The 21478-nt window shown below is 41.6% G+C and overlaps 1 protein-coding gene across 3 annotated transcripts in view; it reads left to right on the top strand.

The window, feature by feature from the left end:
* pitpnc1a (phosphatidylinositol transfer protein cytoplasmic 1a) overlaps window positions 1-17771 on the top strand; it is a 42778-nt gene extending 25007 nt beyond the window's left edge. For all 3 annotated transcript variants that reach the window (XM_060041490.1, XM_060041481.1, XM_060041471.1), the window contains 5 exons: window positions 6012-6085; window positions 7022-7117; window positions 10732-10887; window positions 14890-14953; window positions 16094-17771. In XM_060041490.1, the coding sequence (XP_059897473.1) occupies window positions 6012-6085; window positions 7022-7117; window positions 10732-10887; window positions 14890-14953; window positions 16094-16401 (698 nt within the window). In that variant the 3' untranslated portion in view covers window positions 16402-17771. The remainder of the gene's footprint in view (window positions 1-6011; window positions 6086-7021; window positions 7118-10731; window positions 10888-14889; window positions 14954-16093) is intronic.
* Window positions 17772-21478: the final 3707 nt, after the last annotated feature.

The raw sequence follows: 21478 nt of genomic DNA, 5'->3' as shown, positions 1-21478 counted from the left end.
AGTTTCATTGAAATTACGTCAGCTAAAGGACGTCCTTCATAATATGGCAAAGTTAGTGCATGTGACTCTTCTATGCACTTGAAACTAACTCAAACGATACTGTATGCATGGTCGGTTGACCAGGAAAATAATGTGGTCCTGCATGCAAAACGTAAATACACCTTTACCTTGCCTAATGAGAACTTTGTTTTACCACGTCTCTAATGACAAACGCTTTGGCACTGATTATTTAGTCGATTGTTTTGTATGTTAATTACTAAACAATCAGAAAAAAAATTACGACGGTAATTAACTTATTATTAACATAATAACTAACAAACCAATGCTCATATCAATTGCAATGAGACGCAAAGATGACAAGATAAAATTACCAAGCTTCTTTCTAAGTGCAACACAGAGTAACTCACAAGGTAAACATTTATTTATAAATGTAGAATGACTTACAGAAATGACTTACATTTATTTGAAAAGAATAAAAAAGCAAAACACAATAAAAAAGCAAAACACTGCCACCGTAAACACGGTGGCATTGTTCCAAATGTTTCACAAGATCAGGCTTTAATAAACACTGCCTCCTCTTCCCCCTAGTTAGAAATCAACCTGACCTGCTCCGTGTTTTTATATCATGTCCTGCGGCTCTCTTCCTGAGGGTAGATTCCCTCAGGAAGCGGTCAAGAGACTCATACTGCAGCATCAGCATCTCTCTGGGTCAATTGACTAGAACTGATGAGAGGCAGTAGTAAGGATTGGTTTCCAGGTACATTACCTTGCCTGGCTGACCTTACTCCCTCCCAGATGTTAAGACATCTATACTAAAACCCTATTTCAGGTGATTTACCTTCACCACAAATAGATAATAATAATAATTGATCCGTTTTTTAGAGCGCTTTTCTAAATACTCAAAGACGTTTTTTGAAGACCCTGTTGGAGGAATAGTTGTTGAGTAGTGAGTAGTGAGGTCATGGCAGCCAGAAGAATGACAACTTGCTATTATCTAACGATTTATACAATTTAAGCTGATACTATTATCCAAAGTGACACCTTTTTGTGATACATGTCATTATGAGCAGAGAGCATTCATTCTCAGCAATGCCTAAATGTAGACTACGGCCAATAGGGGTTCAAGCCTAGGCCCAATCTCAATTCTCTTTTTTAGCCCTATGCCTAGTTTTTGAGTGGCCCTTGCTTTTGAATGGCTTCGACCTGCCCCTCGAAACAGAGGGCCAAGGGGAATTCTTCCCCTAAGATATGGGACAATCCTTCAAGACCCAGTTACGTCATTAGTAGTCATCAACAGCGTTTACGTAAAGAGACGCGATGAGTTTGTTGCTTGTTGTTTTGAGTCTCACAATACCAGCGTCAGCTGTATTGATTTTTCTTGCATTGGTTTTAAACCCCTTTTTGCCGTTGCCAGCGGATCTGGGAAATTTGGAAAAAACGAGTTTATTCAAGGCCGTTTTCAACTCCTTGGAATGCTGGTGGATGAGTTTGAGGTATGTAGAATATATTGCAAAAAGGTTTTGTTGTAGTTAGCCTACCTACACAACATGCTAATATAACTAACATTGATGTTGTAGGATCAATCCCTTTGTGATACACATAATGTCAAATAAACTTATATACTTTGATTTGTGTTTTGATCCCTGTGCAGATATGATAGGATAGAATACCGTACACATGCATTCAATATAACTAGTTTCAAGTAGTTAAAGTCTTTCCAATTCAGACTTTTTTTTCTTTTTTTTAATGAATTATTTCCTTTTCCACACAGCTCATTTTAGCTAATCTTCAAACCTGGAGTCCCTTAATGTAACATTGTTCAGACTCCAAAGACAACATCGTACAAGTTTCATGCCATTAATCGACATGCCATCAAAGGGGGGAAATTGGACATGGAAATATGTCCAGGACTCTCATGCACAATCATCAATGTTGTAAAGTTTGCTAGGTAGCAAGTTTCATAGCTGGAGCAATGCATACGAGCGATTTTGTGGTTATGCTTGTTATAAAGAAGATGCCTATACTGCATTGTAATGGAATAATGATAATGTGAGGGTGTTCTTTTTTCTTAATTTTATTAACATAGAAAACACTTACATTTGTGTTTTTCGATCCTCATCTTTTGCCGCCATCTTGCCTAGGATTTTCCTTGATTTTCTATTTTCTCACAAGGCATTGCAGGAGATTTCTCATAACCCTTGTTTTTTGGTGCGTCTCTCGAAAAATCGTACTTTCAAGGGCTAGTTAGCCCTTTCCCTGAGCCTTAACCCTCAATGAAACTACTATTGGGAGAGCCCTACCGCGAGGAGTAGGGCTAAGGGGGTAGGGATAAGGATAAGGGTGAATTGGGATTGGGCCTTGGTCCCGGACCAGAACACCCTAATCAAGTATTTTTCTAAAAACATTGACATGAACATAATAATAATAAACAATAAAACATTTTATTTTATAGAGCACTTTACATTCGAAAATCTCAAAGCGCTACAGAGTGAGAGAAAAAAGGGTTGTTAAAACATATAATACATATACAGTAAAAGAGAAATTAGCAAAAGGCTTTTTTAAAAGTCTTTAGGTTTAGTTTAAAATAAGCTGTAGTCTGTGGGGCCTTCAGGTTGTCAGGGAGGGCGTTCCATAGTCTTGGGGCAGCAGCGGAGAAAGCCCGATCGCCCATGGTGCGGAGCATGGTCTTAGGTGGTCTGAGGGTGCTTGCTGATGCAGAGCGAAGGGTGCGTGAGGTGGTCTGGGGCGTGAGGAGCTCCTGGAGGTAGGGGGGGGGGGGCATGTCCATGGATGCACTGGTGGATGAGGGGGGAGACCGTGTATTCAATTCTGAATGTGACAGGAAGCCAGTGAAAGATTTGAAGATGGGGGTGATGTGTTCATGTTTGCGCACCCTCATCAGGATCCTGGCAGTGCTGTTATGTATGTACTGGAGCTTCTGGATGCTCTTGCCAGAGATCCCGATGAGAAGTGCATTGCAGTAATCCAACTTGGTGGAGACAAAGGCGTGGACGAGCTTCTCTGCATCTGCCAGGGTGAGTGTAGGCCGGAGTTTGGCAATGTTTTTGAGGGCGTAGAATGCGGTCTTGCAGAGGTGATTGATGTGGGTGTCATAGTTCAGTTGCTGGTCCATTTTAACACCCAAGTTGGTGACAGATGTGGAAGGGGGAATGTTTTGGCCAGAGAAAGTGATATTGGTGATGCGGGAGGAGCGGAGCTGATGTGGTGTGCCGATGAGGATGACTTCTGTTTTAGAGCTGTTTAATTGAAGAAAGTTGAGCTTTATCCACGCCTCTATCTCATCCAGGCAGGTGGTCAGTGTGGATGTTGGCAGGGGGAAAGAAGAAGTTGGGGTGGTTCTGAGGTACAGCTGTGTGTCATCAGCATAGCAATGGTAAGATAACCCATGCCTGCTGATGACGCTGCCCAGGGGGAGCATGTAGATGGAGAAAAGGGTGGGGCCCAACACCGAGCCCTGGGGGACAACGCAGATGACACTGTGGGTGTTTGATTTTGCTTTGCCCTAATAAGGGATGGGTACGTAATGAATGGTACGTATTATAGCAAGCTTTCCAAAAGCATAGCAAAAATTTAAACAAAACACGGTGAACTGCTACTGAAGCTGAAGCTACCGGTCAGAAACCAATGCCCTCAGCATGGTTAAAGCTGCTACTGAAGCTAAAGCTACCGTCAGTAACCAATGCACTAAGCATGGTCAGAGCTGCTACTGAAGCTAAAGCTACCATCAGAAACCAATGGTCAGCATGGTTTGTTGTATCTGGGGCCACTACAGCAGGGCTGCTAATGAGGTAAAGTTAGATTTTGAAACCTTGCACACAAACAAATGACCTCCTAGACGCTGCCTACCCAACGCGATTTTTGTTTCAATAAAATCCTGGCTAAGTTTTAAAACATTAGAGATGACTAGTGATGTAACCGTTTTCCTTACCTGAATTAATGGACAGTTCGTCCTCGCGAAAACGTGCAGCGTCCGCTCTTTGGGTTCCTCCATGCTCAATAAAGTGCTTAATTCATGTAGCTCAAATTACATGGGATTATAAACGGAAGCATTATAATCCTCCCGCATTTCTTCAGACACTTCATGCGTGCAGTGTAGTCATACTTTTAAAAGCCTTGGTGGCGTCGTGTCTTGGCCCGCTGAACTATGGGAAGCCGAGTGTGCCACAATTCGCCTACAATTAAAGGCGATCTGACCAGCATTACGCCGTATTGAACGCCGTTCTGACCAATTTTACGCCGTATTTAACACCTTTCGACAAACCTTACGCCGTATTGAACGCCGTTCCAAACGCCGTTCTACAAACTGAACGCCATTCTGAACGGCGTTCAGAAATTCAGAGTTATATGCTAATGAGCTCCGCCCCTGTATTTTCTCAGGCTATAGATTTTAACTTTTTTTCACCCGATCATATGCATGGCTAAACACACAGGCAACACTGCTAGCTGCTTGCGTTCAGAGAGCGCTCAGAAAGGTTCAGAACGCATACTGAACCTTTCTGAACCGTGCTGAACCTTTCTGAACGCCGTTCTGAACGCTGTTCAGAACAGCATGCAGTTTCCCATGCGTTTTTCATTCTTAAAACGTTTGTGTAAAGTATAAAGGCAAAATAACAACAATAAAAATCACTGATTTCTGCTAAATTTTTTTAATAAAAGAAAATCTAGAAAGGACTACATTTTGAGACAGAAGAAGAAGAAAAAGTGTGTTAAACAACACTTAATAGGAAAAAGATAAACCAAAGCTGTCTGTGAACGTCGGACAAATGAAAATATATTTAAAAAGTCAATACAACTAAATCTCTTCCTCTGTTTTATTATTTTTCTTTATAACGTGCCTTCAGTCCCGCTCACACTTCCTCCATGTCTCCACCTGTTACTTCGTAAATCTCAGCCAGGGAGCTGAGATGCAACGCAAAGCCCAGCCAGCACGATGCAGACGCACATAGCCCACACACGAGAGAAATAGATGAGATAATAATATAATTAAACACAGTCATACAAACAGCACACATATGAGAGAAATAGGCTACACACAAATGCATACATACATGCACACACAGATAAAGCACATTTGTAAAATACACAAACATGTGCAACCAGAAAGAGAGGATTCCCACCAACACACACACACACACACACACACACACACACACACACACACACACACACACACACACACACACACACACACACACACACACACACACACACACACACACACACACACACACACACACACACACACAGGATAGACAAACAGAAATATACCACAGACATATAAGTATATAAGTATAACTAGAAACCAAACACTCCACAATGACATGCAAGTTCAGACTCAAGTATACAAACACACACAAACACGTAAAACCCTTATGTCTTATAATTGTCATATTATAGTATGTCTTATAATTAGGAAAGACATTACCAAGAGTCCATATCAATGCTGCAAACCGATTGATTATTTGTCTGGTCTGTCTTCCACCGACACACACACAAAAAACACACGCACGCCTGCACATCAACCTCTAACATAACCACAATTGGTTTTAAAATGATGGTAACGGTTTAATTTAATCAAGGTCCCAAAGACTAATATTATCGTGCAAGTACAATAAGTGTGTGTGTTAGTGCGTGCCGAGAGGGATAGAGAAAGCGAGAGACAAAATTAAGTGAAAGGCATGGAGAGTGATTAGAAAAGAGTGAGTGTGAAAGGCGAGATGACTGTGTGAGGGAGAGAAAAGGAGGGAGAGAGAGAAAGGGAGAAAGCCGTAAACCTACAGAGGGAGAGAGTAATCATCGCCATTCTGCAGTCATGGACAATACAACACAGTGAAAGAGCCAACACACACACACACACACACACACACACACACACACACACACACACACACACACACACACACACACACACACACACACACACACACACACACACACAATATATAATAAAAATTTTATTACATTTGTTACTGTTCCTCTAATTTCTCCACAGTGCTCATTTCTGCCCAAGTTTTCCATCCACATAGAGACCAAGTATGAGGACAACAAGGGAAGCAACGGCAAAGTGAGTATACACCACTATCACCCCACTGTATACAGGGGCTGACCTGAGTTGAAAACAACGGCCTGTCCACATCACTAGAGATTTCACTACCCCTTTGATTCTTCCATTTCACTTCAGTTCATCTTCAGTTCTCCTTGATGATTGCTTTGGATGTTCCTTGTAGGTTCAACCTTGATAAGATAATTAAACGATTAGCCTGCACTTCATTGCAAATATGTCTGATACTGAAACCAGGTGCAGAAGGCTGATTATTTATAACCCTCTCTCAAATGTTGCTTATATCAGTCAATGGTGACCTCTGGACCTGATAGGAAGAACCATAAAATCATCATTAATGAGAATATCCCTGTGCGCGCGCACACACATACAGACACTCACACACACAAACTGTTTATCTTTTGCCTTGCAGCATAGTTTCATCAGCCAAGTAACCCAACACAACTCTCTTTTGAGTCTAAATGTGAGGTAATAGCTCCCCTCAGTGTCGAGATGTGGTAGTTGCAAGCCCATCCCCATTTGTTCAGTGATGACATAATTCTGAAACTGCTTACTACTTTCTAATTTTTGTCTGCTTTCCTCGTTTATCTAATTTCCCACCCATACCCATCTTCCGTCGACGGTCGTTGGTATATGAAAGGTGCTGTGGGAATCACTGCATGCTAGCCAGTGTTTTTATGTTGCTGCTGTCTGAATCATGTAAACAGGAACACTTTCTGTGGCACCCCCATTCCGGTACTGAGCAATAGTCTGACATTATGTGAAGCGTCTACAAACGTTAGATATGCTGTCTGTCCTCCTTGTTCACCATAGTAAAAAAAAGGGAGTAAAATTTTCCAATCAATGCCCTTATGATTTCTGATCAATCAACAAATCGGTGTATTAAGCTGCAGTCCTCCTTTTCTCTTCCTCCTCCTCTCCTCTTTTGTTTCTCTTCAGATCTTTGGCGGTGAGCCAAGGGAGGAGGAGACGGAGGTGTGTTTTGTGGACATTGCATATGATGAGATTCCAGAGCGCCACTACAAGGAGTCTGAGGTAGGAGCGGCATGCAGTTGTGTCAGATATGCTATATTTTTTCTGCATTTTCTGAGGTAGGAGCACTACAAGGGGATGTCAGATACTCTATGTACTCATGTTTATTAATGCATCAGGATAATGTTTAATGTATAATTAAGAAGCAAAATGTATAATGTAAAGCACAATAAACAAGGTCACGCATGAAGCAGGGGGGTCAAGAATTCCCCTACAGGCGATTTTTGTGTGTTTTATGTGCCCACCTATGTGTTTACCTGTGTGTAGGCGTGCATGTGTGTGTGTGTGTGTGTGTGTGTGTGTGTGTGTGTGTGTGTGTGTGTGTGTGTGTGTGTGTGTGTGTGTGTGTGTGTGTGTCGATGTCTGTCAGGAGATGGGGGTTATAAAGCTAGGCTACTTTTAGACTTAGGAGTCGAGGAGGCACGGCATTGGTATTTTATAATTGAAGAACTTCCCCCCAGCACTACCTCTGCCGACCCCTCAAGTGGCCTGTCCAGCTGTGGCGGAGCTTCTTACCTGGTCTAAAAGCAGCACCTTGGTGCTGCTACAAACAGTGGTTGGTTGGAAAATTGCCTGCTTTAGAGAGCATCACTTTCAACGGGAGAGGAGGCGCGTGTGTGATTGTGTGTGTGATTGTTTGTGTGTCTGTGTGTGTGTGTGTGTGTGTGTGTGTGTGTGTGTGTGTGTGTGTGTGTGTGTGTGTGTGTGTGTGTGTGTGTGTGTGTGTGTGTGTGTGTGTGTGTGCGTCATTGTCATTGTGACAAATACTTCACTATCAGTAACATTAATATTAACATTAACTTTACCATGGGTTTTTCCAAATATAACTTTATGCAATTTATATTTGGGTTCTGGGGAAATTGTAAGAAATATTTATTGCATAAAAAGTCATTGGTTAGGCTTACTTTCTCTGCCAAAATTGAATTACAAAAGTAAGCCAATGCCAAGAATTCTTTGAAGCACACCACAGTGCAAGTGCTAGACCACCCACCCAACTGCTGGTTCCCGATTACGGTAGAATAAATAGATTTGTATTGAGAAAATATCCACAATAACTAGATAGCAATTCATGAAATTAATTTATTTGCATAATTTTATCTTAGACCCTTAGTGAAAATAAAGGCTGTTTGTACTTCATATATGTAAATTTGACCAATTGTGGTCTTTCACTTGTCAAAATCATGAGGACTAGGCTTGGCGGAACCTTCTGATGGTACACTTATTTCCGACAGATGGACTTCTCTGAAACACTTAGCGGAGATTCCCTTAAATCTCATTAATGGAACGGAACTCTAACTGAAAGTAGTGAGGCTAAGCGAAATAAGGCCGGCTTTAAGTTTAGCTTGGTCGATGGAATACCCCTCTGGTCTCCTTCTAATCTGAGCTTTGTTTATTTATGATTATGTATGAACATCTTGATGGAGGGCAGTGCAAAGAGATTCCCAGAGGTTGTAAAAAGAGCAACAGAACAATAACACAATATTCTGACAAGGGGCACTACCGTACCATTAATTTCAAGATATTTACTTCCCCCCATCATGGAGAAATTATGAAACTATCCTTGTTTTAAAATGCATTGCAGGCATAAAATGTTATATTTAGTTTCTGCTTTCATATAAGTTGCTACTAACACTTTATGACTTTATGTGGATTCATGCACCTCTTTTCCCAGAGGAGTCTAGCAGGCTACACACAACTGTATCTGCTAACTTTAACAGCAGGTTAATTTGATTCACATGTCCTGTGATCACTAGTGTGGTGAACGTCTATAGCGGTGCGCTGTACATATGTGAATGGAGCAGACCCCATAACCACCGTATGGTGTGCCACACAGTCCAGTTTATTGTTTATTATAAACATTATTATTATTTATTGCGGACTCATACGAGTTCCTTGGAATGCGCGTAAACAATAAACTTGACTGGACAGACCCCACAGAGTACCTCTATCGGAAGAGTCAGAGAAGACTCTTCTTCTTCAGGAGGCTCAGGTCCTTTGACTTGTGTGGCAGGCTACTAAAGATGTTTCATCTGTATGTGGTAGCCAGCACACTGTTCTTTGCTGGGGCGTGCTGGGGAGGTGCATCAAGGCTGGGGAGTCCAACAGACTTGGTGAGGAAGGCCAGCTCTGTTGTAGGGCTAGAACTGGACAGTCTGGAGGTAGTTGTGGAGAGGAGGAGGAGGGACAAATTCAAGTCCATCCTGGGTAACCCCTCCCATCCCCACTATGCTGAGCTGTGGCAGATGGGGAGCCCTTTTCACCACAGATTCATTTCCCATAGGTGCAAGACTGCAAAGCAAACCATTAGGCTGCAAAGCGCCTCATTAGGCTGCAAACAGCGCCTGATTTATGCACGTGTATGTGTATGCATATGCATGTGTGTGTGTTTATGTATATGTGTATATATGTAGTTAAATAGTTTGCTAATAAGCAAAAAGTAGACCCAAGTGATCTTGAGGGTGTTTTATTACCACCGGACCACCACCGATTTGGGAATCTTTGATTTTGGGAATACTTAACAAAAAGTATTACTTATTAGTACAATTGTAAACCAACAGTTACTACAAGTGTAGTTCAATTCGAATAAGTAGCACCACAGATTTTGGAATTGTAAACAGGCTGTCACTTAACACAATTGTAATCATGCAGCCACTTACTGCAAGTATGATTTAATGTAAAGTAAGTGGAACTAAAAAAAAAAAGGAATTCTGATATGAATGTTGACATTCTGTGGGCAAAACCTTTAAAAAAAAAGAATGTCCGTTAATGCATACATTTTTATTAATCAAGTTAAAATAAGATTGCGTTAACACGTTATTATTGTGCTAATTTTAACGACCATAATATATATATCTGATCACTGGGCCACTTGTCTTTGTTTACATTTTCATTTATACACTTTAATATACTGTGAAGTACTGGTACTTAGCCCCTTAATAATTTACACTCTACACTTTAGAATTTAGAATTTATATTGTTCATACCGTCTGTTTTGTTTGCCATGTTTGTTCTGTTTAATTTGGGCATTTACTTTAGGATTTACTTGAACCTCTATTTCTGTTTTCATTAATACTTTGATTGTGTTGTATTTTATCCTGGGCTTTCCACTGCCCCTGGGCTGTTGGAACAAAGGAATTTCCCCTCCGGGGGATTAATAAAGTTCTTATCTATCTGTCTTGTCCGACTGTGGGACTGCATTGAGAAGGGTGCATTGCACTCGAGCTGTGTCAGCAGAACACACGTCCCCCCTCAATGCTACCCCATGATGTATACAAACACACACACACATAGACACACACAAACACACACATACATACATAAACAAACACACGCCAACGCACAGACACACACACGCTAGGACTTATTAGCTAGATGCCAGAGTAATGAGCCTGTAGTGGTAACAGTGATGTAAGCTACTTGATGCTGCCACACACCTTGCATCACTTGGCTCCCCTGTTACAAAAATACACAGACACACACAGGGACGAGTGGAAGTGAGCACAGTGCAAATGGGAAAGAGAAAGGTGGGTAAGTGTTTTTGTGTGTATGCTTGACTCCATGTGTTTATGTGTTCTGGTTTCTCTTGTACATTGTTTTGTTTGTTTGTTGGGGTGCAGGACCTTCGGTACTTCAAGTCTGAGAAGACCAACAGGGGGGTGCTGAAGGAGGGCTGGATCGAAAGCCAGGAGCCCATCATGTGTTCCTACAAGCTGGTCACAGTCAAATTCGAGGTCTGGGGGCTCCAGACCCGGGTGGAGCAGTTCGTTCACAAGGTTGGAGCAAAGCCATTGCGTGCATGTTTCTTTCAGTGTCAACACTGTGTTTTAAGCAATTTTTCAAAGCTATCCAAAGTTACCCATAGAACAGTGGTTCTCTAACTTAAAGATTTTTTTCAGATTTTAATTATGACTCCCATACATATGGATATATACGCTAACTGGGGGGCGGGGGTATATGGGGACATGTTTGAAATACGTTTTGTGTAATAAAATATTAGATATAGGTTATTCATTAAACAGAACATAGCCTACCCTGATTATAGTCCCTCAAATCACTGAACCTAGATTATGACTATAAAAGGCACATTTCTAAATAGACTGGTTATGAAAAATGCACTATAATGCCGAAACTGATAATCAAATGAATGTCATCCATGCTTGGTTTTTAGTGACAGCAGCGTCCATAGCAACCACAATAGCAACGATAATAAAAACATAGGCATGGTGTGACACTGGGTTGAAGTGATGTGGTTAGTTTCATTTACCCTTTGTAGCATTTGTTGTTTCGTTTTTTTAAGATACATTTTTGCATTTTAATGCTTTATCATAGAGTGAGACAGAGAGGAAGGTATAGGGGGGGACATGCAGGATTCAAACCGGGGTCACTACATTCAGGGCTGGGCCTCTATTGTACACGCTCTACACGGGGAGCCACCGGGGCACCCCAGTATTTGTTGTTTTTACGTATACATAACTAGAAGGTGCACTGTACTATCCGCTCACCCCCTCCTTCTCAAGTGGAAGAAAATCTTCCAATTGAAATGCGTTTGTTTAATGTCGTTCAGTCCAGCACGAAGAAAGTCAGAGAAACCCTCCCCTACAAAATGCATGGGTTTAAATGGCATTCTGTGTAGCACAAAAAGTCAGAGAAACGCTTCCATTCAAAATGCATGGGTTTAAATGTCGTGCACTGGGAAACAACTCAATTGACTTATTTTCGTGACTATGAGCGTGACACCAGGTTGTACTGCAACATCAACGTCAAATACAGGAAACATTGATGTCACTGCATCGGTGGGCAGAAAGCCTGCAAGGTTGGAAATCTCAGGGTTCCATTGTCCAGATTATATTCTGCCTGTCCTCCTATACAGACATAAAAACACAGACACACAGCCATACACACACTTTTAAACGACAGAGGAAATGACTTATACTATTCATCTTCCATTTCTACTGCTATTCTCTTCACCACTTCCTGACCACCGAGTCACCATGCCATGCATGCATGCGTGGCATACATTGAAAATTGAAGAATTTATTAAACTACACTTTGCGCAGTGTTATCATTGTAATCATCATCGACGTCATCCTTATCATCACCATCATCATCTTCATCAAAACACAGAAATTTCATTATCCCAATTATCCTTACAATTATTTAGCTGATGCTTCTGTCCCAAGCGACTTACAATAAGTGCATTCCACAATGAAGACACAACCCAAAAAGTGCAAGAATAATTGGAGTTCATAAAATCAAATACGCAGACGGTTTTGATTGCTACGTTATTTTAAGAAGAAGTCTGAACAGATTCGTTTTCAGACTGCAGTCAGAAGTAGGGTTTCAGCAGCGCTGATGTCGGCGCCACTGACATCAGTTCTGACATGCTGTTCTCCCCTTTTGGAGCCTGGATAGCAAACAGTTGAGATTTTGTTAAGCGGAAGCTGAGGTCCACTCGTGGTGAGGGATTAGTAAGGATGGGCCAGTACGTTAGGCAGCATTGTGGGCAGGTACTAGTGACTTGAATTTGATCAAATGGCCATCAGTAGCCAGGTTAAGGTGTTTTGCAGCGGGACTGCAGTGGCCTCCAGGCGCTCTTCTCTGGCCCATACTGTGGTTCCCTTAACAGACACCATACTATCACAAACTGATCGTGTATTTATTCCCTCTGCTCCCCTCACTCCCTGCTGAAACTTCACAAATGTTTGTTAAATTGAATTCTGTGAGAACGTTGTTCTCTTTCGTGCCTATTGTTCTCTTTGCCTTCTATTATTTTTGTATTTTGCCTGCTAAATTACTCATATACATTAAATATTATATTTAAAGGAGCATTTCACCGGTGGAGGCATGAATATGTATTGAAATTGGGTCCTATATGTAGTCGAATAATAAAATAAAATTCTAATTTGGTGCCGTCTTGACCGAGAAAAAGGCAGAAAGTGACTTTTTGGTGCTTGTGGATTGAAGACAACAACTCCCACCATGCACCACGATGCACAGCTTCGCTGGCCACTCCCACTGATCTAGATCTCCGCCTATCGGACTCCTCGCTGTTACATCTACCAAGCTGATACCGCAAGACTGCTTGAAAATCATTTCACACAACATTTCTAGTGAAGATCCAGTACCTTCCGTCATTGTACCTCAGTTTTATCAACAGCGTCTGTTAGCTTAGCTTCAGACGCTGTGGATGTTAGTTTCTGCTGGTGAAGTCCCAACCACTGGCACTGCTCCAATAGGTCTGTAGCGTCAGTGGGTCAGTGCTTGTAGTCTTACGAGAATCCTCCCCTCTTACACTTCCTATTTACTTCTACGCAAAAATCGTCATATTGCGCCATCTTAAACAGGAAGTGTTGGAGATCGATACGGATCTCTCCAGTCTCTTCAGAAAATAAGGGAATGATGCACGACCATTCAAAAATATGACTGGGTTTCTAACGCTACAAAGCTTAATGGAAATGGGTGAAGTTTCCCTTTAAGTATTATTATTTTGTTTTCAACACGCTGCTTGTTGCTCCTACTTTTTGCACCGAACTTGAGTCCAAACCTTACTCTAACCGTAACAGCAGGATGCTGTGTAATGTGGGAGAACTTGAAGGTTGAAGACAAGCCAGGATGCTGCATTCAGGATGAGCTGCAGAGGGCGAATGGCACATGTAGGCAGACCAGCAAGAATGGTGTTGCAGAAGTCTAGGCGCGAGCCTGGACCAAGATCCTTCGTTGGCTTCGGGGTGAAGTAGTAAATATTGATGGAGATGACGTGGATTGGAGAAGGAACATAAGCTTAGTTTTGGTCTACATTAAGCTGCGTGTGTTAAGTCAACTCTCCATTGATAGATGTTGATCAGACACGCATAGATCCGTGCTACCAACTGGGTTTGAGACCAGGAAAAATGCAGAATTATTTATGTGTCATCTGCATAGATCTGGTAGGAAAAGCCATGTGATTGAATGATATAACCCAGGGGCATGGTGTACAGAGAAAATATGATGGGACCCAATACAGAGGGACTCCAGTAGTGAGACTACAAGGTAGGATGTGAAGAAAGAGAGTGCAGAGCCTGAAATTCCATGTTTTTGGAGGCAGGAGAGGAGAATCTGGTGGTTCACTATATCATAGGCCGCTGAAAGGTCCAGCCGAATGACAGAGAATGAGAGGGAGGCTATTCTAGCTGTGGAAAGCCAGTATGTCACGGCAAAGAGAAGTTTAATTTTAGTGGCCTTGGATCCAGACTGGTGATGGCCCAGAAGGATATCCTAGTGGAGGTATGCAAAGAGTGTTTGCAATGATTTTTTTAAATTAGGGAATTTGAAAGACAACCGTTTATCCCACCCCTTGGATTGAGCCGTGCCAATGGAGTGTTCCCAGACCAAACATCTTGATGTGGGTCTGGCTTGCCAGGTTAGGGTGGTAATGCAGATTCTGGGGAATACAAAGGGGGGGGGGGGGGTGAAGAGGGAGAGAGTTAGATAGAGTTAATGGAGAGGAGAGAGCTAATGGAGATAGTAGAAATAGATCTGACTTCTCTGTCTGGAGGTCCCTGAAGCAAGATATCTGCAGAAGTCAAAATGCATCATCATCACCATCATTACTATCATTGAACTGCTCACACCTGCTCACCCACTGCTTATAATTTATTGATGAATATGGGTTCGGCTTTCATGTTCGTGCTCTGTGTGTATCTTCTACTTCATGAGACCATACTCGTTCCCATCCTCTCGTTATTACCCTTTTTTATTATATAATTTATATATTATAATATATATGTCTCTTTCAGGTAATCCGAGATGTCCTGCTTCTTGGACACAAGCAGGCGTTTGCCTGGGTGGATGAGTGGATCGGTAAGTACCGTGATGGTGGTGGTGGTGTGCTATCCATGCATCTCCATCACCGTCACAATGACATCCATCTCATCCCTGTACATTGTTGTCCGAGTGACAAGTCCTCCGATCCCTGTAAATAGTTTCCCCCATGACAAGCCCTCCAATCACTGTACACCGTGACAAGCCCTTCGATCACTGTACATTGTTGTCACGAAGACAAGCCCTCCCATCACTTTACATTATTTTCCCAGTGACCATCTCTCCCATCCCTGTACATTGTTGCAATGGTGACAGGCCATCCAATCCCTGTACATACGTGACCTTAGTTCACCTCATTGTTGTTTTGACCAATTGACAAACAGAAAGTCGGACAGTATTAGTAAACAAGTAAAGAGAGTCTGTAGCGGTTTCAATACAACACTGCACAAAGAGTTAATGTTCGGTATAATATATCTGTAGAAAAAGAGCAAACAAGACCTAATCTCACAGCCCTCTTTTAGTTTTTGGCTTTCGAGCCCAAGCTCTGTACCATCTCCCCCCAGATGCTCTGCTATAACATAGTAGGAAAGCTGGATCGGAGATGACCCGAAGATAACGCGAGGGTTGTGACCCATGATATATGCATGACACCAGCCTACCTCAGTTTAAGGTGTGATCCCCTCTAGGGATGTTAACCGATGACCGTCTGACCGATGGATGAACGTATCAATGTTAACCGATCAAAATTGTCGCTTGTCGGTAAAAAAAAAGGAAGAAAAAAAGATGATCAGATGAGGTGACTTATTGGAAGTTGGACGGCCCACTGTTTGATGTCTCCTCATGTCTTAATTATTTCAGCATGCGAGCGGCGGAGAATATGATCTCTAAATTATTATGGACAGTAGACTAAACAACTAAAGTGTTTCAATTCAAACACAGGTCGTGCCGCGGTTAGAGCCACTGCCTCTCACTCTGAGAGTGTGTGTGTGTGTGAGTCGGAGGCAGAACGGGAGAGAGATAAGCAGAGTTACGAAATAGCAGGCGGCTGGCGCGGCTCGAAATGGCTGTTATTTCAAATAGCACATTTTAATTTGATCGGTTAACTGTTAATGTAATTGGTGGCCGGTCAAGAATATTTACATTTTCGCCATCCCTAATCCCCCCCCCCCCCCCCACCAGACATGACGACGGAGGAGGTGCGGGAGTACGAGCGTGCCACCCAGGAGGCCACCAACCTCAAGATCGGCACCTTCCCCCCGGCCATCTCCATCAACGACACGCCCCTGCCCTCCAGCGGCCATGGTCCCAGCAGCGCCCCCACCACGCCCCTCACCACCGAGCCCCCCGACTTCCTGGCCGTGCCCAAGGACCGCCCCAGGAAGAAGTCGGCGCCGGAGACCCTGACCCTGCCCGACCCCGCTCGCAGGAACTCTGGGTTCCGGCTGCCCAGCATCTTCTCCTGGAACTCCCCCCCACAGCCGGAATGAGAATGAGGCCCCGCCACACCCGCTCTGGTGTTGACCCTGCAACCACCAACACCACTGCCACCACCACTACGCTGAGGGCCCTCTGTGTGCCACTCCACAGGGATGAAGATGTCCGTCCAGCACGTTTCACTGTGAATATGTTTCCCCTTTGCAGCCAGTGAGTAGAGAAGACTTCTCGCTGTGTGCTTGGTGGGCCCTCCCTTCCTCCAACCCTCCTTCCCTTCCTCCCTCTCTCCCTCTGCCCCTTGTGGTCATATCGTACAGTATTGTGCACTTCTACAAGGGGGTTATATCAGTATAGTTGTAAAGATCTGATCTCGTATGAGCCCTCCCATCACTTTAAATTATTTTCCCAGTGACCATCCCTCCCACCTCCTTCCCTCCCTCCCTCCTTCCCTCCCTCTTTCCCTCCCTCCATCTGTCCCTCTGCCCATTGTGGTCTCCTTCGCAGATCAGCTGGTGTCCGAATACCTTCAGCCGTCTCCACCTAAGTGGGATTCTAACAGTGTGCTCCTTGGCAGAGGGTGACCTCCTCCACCTCCAACTCCTCTTTAGACAAGGAGTCAGTCGCCCTGAGGGGGAGTTGGGCAATGTGTACCAATCGTTTGAATATGGTACGCTACATGTTGGTGCATATCGTACAGTATTGTGCATTTCTACAAGGGGGTTATATCGGTATAGTTGTAAAGATCTGATCTCGTATCATCCCGCTGACTTCTCAGCCCAGCTCTTGTTTACCAGGAAAGCTTAACGATTGATTGATTGTAAAAATAACGAGGATACTGGCGCTATATTTTATTTCATGCTTTGCATGTTTCTACTTCGAAGTTGTTACTTGTGATCTGAGATTTCTATGCGGATTATTAGACTGTGGAAAGATTGCTTAGGCTATTGACTATTGAATTTATTACAGTAGGGACTTTTTCTCGAAAAAGTGATGTGATTGTTTTCGTGTAAATATGTAAAGAGCTATTGATTTGCCGTTTGTTAAAAAAAAACCTGTTTTCATGCTGCTATGAAATTACTTACGCATTTTAGAGAAAGGCTTATGCTCTCACTTTCCTCAATGTCATCAATGGAGTAAAGCCATGTATAGTTAAAATAGCTCTAGGTCACACTACATAACCGATGCTTGCATTCACATATTTTGCAAATAAATGTATTTATGTTATTCTCTCTATGACATCAGTGGAATAATTCCTGGATGTTGGGATTTATTTGATCGTTCGATCAATTGGTACATTGTTAATTTGTTGTTTTACAAGCAGTTGTTTTTTTCTGACGCATTAATCCATTTCAACCAACACTGTCCTGTTCTTGTTGTGTTTTGTATTGGCAAAATAAAAATATTGTTGATACTTATTATACAATGAATTTTGTGCTTTTTGATGAAATGCCAATCTAAATTGTAATAAATTAAATTCAATGAGGGCATTTATGATCTTGCTTCTGGGTCTTTTTAAAGCTCAAACATCACTGAAGCTTAAGCACACTATTTATTATGCTAATATGCAATAGACACCTAGACACGCAATAGTCCGTGACGTACCGGATGCAGAAATATTCTCGTTTTCTAGCATTGTTCGCATTGTAGCATCACGAACGAGTACACTCGCATTGTTTACCGACCATGGAAGTATAAGTTACTAACCCCCCCGATCATTCTCTATATGTGATCTTTAAATTACACTCCTCCTGCCGTCTGGGCAACAATTATTATTTAACAATAATTAAAATTATATATAATTTATATTATTTTTGATTCGTTTGTCAATTTTTGACCTTCTAAAGAAAAAACTAACCTTGTATATACATTTTCATTTTTGTATTTTAAAACAAAAATCTTAATTACAACTCGTTTTTTTATATATTTTTCTGTTCCTGAAAACGACAATCAAATGACAATATTGTAGCGCCGGGGTTATGTTTGTTGTTTTGTTATACGACTGCTATTGGTTGATGTGTTCCCATCATGCTTTGCAGTGCGGAAGTTAGGGGAGGAGTTAAAAAGTTGTTGAGCTTTATTGTGGTAACGGGGTGCTGTTGAGCTTTGTTGTGGTTACGGTGGACTCGGGATTTTTCAATAAAGTCACTGAAAGAATATAGCACGCCTCTGCTTTTGATATTCGCCACAACATATACACAGACCCATCAGATCGGAAATACAACAGAAATACAATTGTGAGAATCTTTTTATTTCAATATTCAGAGGAAATCGGACTACTGTATGTAAATAAGATTAAAGATGTCTAGGAAGTATAACTGATAACTGTAAATGGCAGGTGTACATTGCTTTTGATGGAGTCATAATGTCATTTAATTGTAAGACTTTTGGTTCAAATCCTATTTCTTACTTTATTGATCTTCATAAATATGTAAGATTGCTCCATATAACATCAACAACGTAGTAAACGTATGTAGGCCTAGAAAAATACAGTTTAATGTTATTGCTAAAGAAACAGATTCCTTCCAACTAACTATACGAAAAATGCAATCAATAATTTATATAAAAGTAAATGGCTACATATCGATAATACACCAACATTGTTAACTGTTATACATAGCTAAACAAGAATGTGACTACAGTAACTACCAAGATTAAGATTTTATCGTGTATATATATATATATATATATGTAGCAGGGTGACCTGTATTTCTCCAATATACCTGTTTCAGCCTCAGTCACCTCGTTTTTACCTGTATTGTGGCCACTACGCAACGGTTGCTCTACCGGATGGCGTCGTAACTAATCCCTGGCACTCAGCTGACAGGTTTTTTTTGTTTCCTCTTTGGGTGCAGTTCAATAACTGCCCCAACTTCCTGTAAGACAACCTGATGTGTCTGGATATCCAATGCCCTAATGTGGTCTCTGTGCTCTTTCTTTTTAGAGTAGTGTTCCTGTCCGGGCCGTATCTTTGGGAGGCGCGGTTTGGTGGTTTGCGTGTACTTGCATGTAGATGAGTAGGGTGTTACCTGCTCAATTCATACATTTTTACAATTGTTTATTAATAGTATTTTGTTCTAGGACCAGCATTGGTGGAGTTGGAGACAGTCACATTCTGGCGCTGTCGCTTCAGTGCTCCTATTTTCATCTCATAGAATAATAACATGACTTTTTTTCAACCATTTAAAAATAAACTTTTGTAGACTTGAACTGGAAACACGTCTCTGTAAGTCTTTACACAAATCTGTATTATAAATGTTGTTGGTTTTTGTACTATTGGTGCGGTCACATTCATATATATAAATTCTGATAAGATATGGACATCCCCAACTCCAATTACATCAACATGCCAATACTTGTGTGCTATTAATCATTCACATAGACCTATTAAGAAATAATTTGGTACAGTACTATAAATTAATCTGTAACGTAAAGCTATTTTCTAACCAACAATGTCCCTGACTGACACATATCCCCGTCACGTAGGGACTAGGCTAATAACATAGACTAGTACAAAAAATGTGACTGTGAAAAAGTTACTTCCCTTGAGCGTGGTAAAGTTGGTTTTATATTGGACGTTGGATATTCGACACATTTGAAAAATCTATTTAGCACTGGCTTTGATGTAAAAATTTGTGTCTAACCAACTTAGATGTGTTATTACAAGGCCTGTCTATGTAAAGCAAAAAATGTTATACAAAAAAAAAAAAATTTGATTTTATATAATTTTTTAATGTTGATAAATACTTTAAAACTATTATGTGGCCTCACGTTTTTTACTTACCCTTTTCAAAACACATAGGGTGAACTCAGCTAACTGTCCTACACATAAAACAAAGCTTATTCTCAAAAAAAAAAACACCCTTTGATTTTATACAATCTTTAAATGTTAAATGCTATAAATCTATTATGCGGTTTGACCTTTTGACCTGCCCATATCAAAACACATCTGGTGAACCCAGCTAACTGCCCCACACATAACACAAAGCTTATTTTTTCCAAAAACCCACCATTTGATTTCGTAAATATTTTTTACTCTGAGAAAATGCTATAAATCTATTATGCGGTTTGACCTTTTGACCTATCCATATCTAAACACATCTGGTGGACTCAACTAACTGCCCCGAACATAACACAAAGCTTATTTTTTCCAAAAACCCACCTTTTGATTTTATACTATTTATTTTATGTTAAAAACTGCTATAAATCTATTATGCGGCTTGACCTTTTGACCTACCTAGTCTGTTTCTTTTGGGAACATGTTTGATAAACATGTTGCTTGTTTCACATAATCTTACTACTATAATAGCAGGCCTGTCGCACCAGTTACTCAAGTTGGTCAGTGATTACACCTTAGTTGATTACACCAGATGTGTTTTGATATGGGTAGGTCAAAAGGTCAAGCCGCATCATAGATTTATAGCCTTTTTTAACATTAAAAAAATAGTATAAAATCAAAAGGTGGGTTTTTGGAAAAAATAAGCTTTGTGTTATGTGTGGGGCAGTTAGCTGAGTTCACCAGATGTGTTTTGATATGGGTAGGTCAAAAGCATTTTGTGCTTTACATAGACAGGCCTTGTAATAACACATCTAAGTTGGTTAGACACAAATTTGTATATCAAAGCCAGTGCTAAATAGATTTTTCGAATGTGTCGAATATCCAACGTCCAATATAAAACCAACTTTACCACGCTCTTCCCTTGTGTAAATTCGGATGTCTGCTTCGGAGCCAGCAAACCGCTGCAGTCCAAACTCTCGCTGGAGACGTAACTCCTGTAGCTCCTTTCTCAGCTCCTGTACTTCATTTGAGAAGCTTTCATCAGCGGAAGCGGACATATCCATGGCAGCCGGTTCAGGGACAGAGCAGTAGTCTTGATCGTTGAAAAGGAGATCAACTTCATCTTCCGGAGGGGCAGTTTCACGAACCGATCCACTCTCTGCCAGACTGCCACACGCCGCGCCTTGGGGTTTCGACTTTATACTGGTTCCACTCACAAATGGTCGCCACGGCACCTTTTGTAAGTCTCCTTCGACCCTGAAGAGTAGTTGGCTCAATCATCTTGTCAGAACTAAAGTGTCTGCTACAGACCTTAGAGTGAGTGGTGATGACATATTTATCCCGGTGTATGTTTA

This window comes from Gadus macrocephalus, chromosome 2 (genome assembly GCF_031168955.1).
Source record: "Gadus macrocephalus chromosome 2, ASM3116895v1".
Taxonomy (NCBI): Eukaryota; Metazoa; Chordata; class Actinopteri; order Gadiformes; family Gadidae; genus Gadus; species Gadus macrocephalus.
The sequence above is the reverse complement of the archived record's forward strand: the minus strand, read 5'-3'. Positions and strand labels throughout refer to the sequence as shown.